The sequence below is a fragment of the Octopus bimaculoides genome, chromosome 30 (assembly GCF_001194135.2).
Source record: "Octopus bimaculoides isolate UCB-OBI-ISO-001 chromosome 30, ASM119413v2, whole genome shotgun sequence".
Lineage (NCBI taxonomy): Eukaryota > Metazoa > Mollusca > Cephalopoda > Octopoda > Octopodidae > Octopus > Octopus bimaculoides.
Genome location: NC_069010.1, coordinates 3,612,471 through 3,613,230, shown reverse-complemented (window position 1 = coordinate 3,613,230; position 760 = coordinate 3,612,471). Strand labels below are relative to the sequence as shown.

Here is a 760-nt window from a genome sequence, read left to right as displayed (position 1 = left end):
GTGATTAATTGAAAACAAGGCCAGATCCAGCCTCTCACACCTACCCTACAATGTCATTCTAAAAATAAACAATCACATCATTGAAATTTCAAAGCTATGAGATAATGCGTGATTAATTGAAAACAAGGCCAGATCCACCCTCTCACACCTACCCTACAACGTCATTCTAGAAATAAACAATCACATCAGTGAAATCTCAAAGCTATGCTTGAAAAGACTCATCAAGCCAAGTGAAATCACAGTTGTGGAGACGTGCCAGTGACACGTAAAAGGCACCCACTAAACTCTTGGAGTGATTGGCATTAAAAGAAGGGCATCCAGCCGCAGAAACCAAGCCAAAACGGATAACTGGAACCAGGTACAGCTCTACAGCTAATCGGTTCCAGTGAAACCATCCAACCCATGTCAGTATGGAAAACGGGCAGTAAATAATGATGACACGGGCTCGGACCGAAAGAGTTGCCATGCAAGTCCACCTCTGTAATCTCTGAAGGAAAATGCATATTTTTAAATGACATTCTGCAGAAATTAATTTTTGAGGGTGTATTATTGGGTGAGCTACAGAAGGGAGCAATGTGTTTGTTAGATTGAGGGTAAATTCTCACCTTGAGGTACAATTCGGGAGCAATCCTCATGAACAAGTCCAACTTCAACTCATTATGGTGAGTGACAAATGGCTTTGCTGTGGCGCCACCTGGTATCATACTCATCATTGGTGTCTCCACCTGTTGGTAAGAAAAAAAAAAAAAAAAAAAAAAAA

The 760-nt window shown here is 41.1% G+C and overlaps 1 protein-coding gene across 1 annotated transcript in view; it reads right to left on the bottom strand.

Annotated features, from left to right (window-relative positions):
* The window catches only part of LOC106882317 (lysine--tRNA ligase), a 26,950-nt gene that overhangs the window by 8,574 nt on the left and 17,616 nt on the right, over positions 1-760 (bottom strand). The window contains exon 7 of the mRNA XM_052978079.1: positions 606-725. Coding sequence (XP_052834039.1) covers positions 606-725 — 120 coding nt within the window. The remainder of the gene's footprint in view (positions 1-605; positions 726-760) is intronic.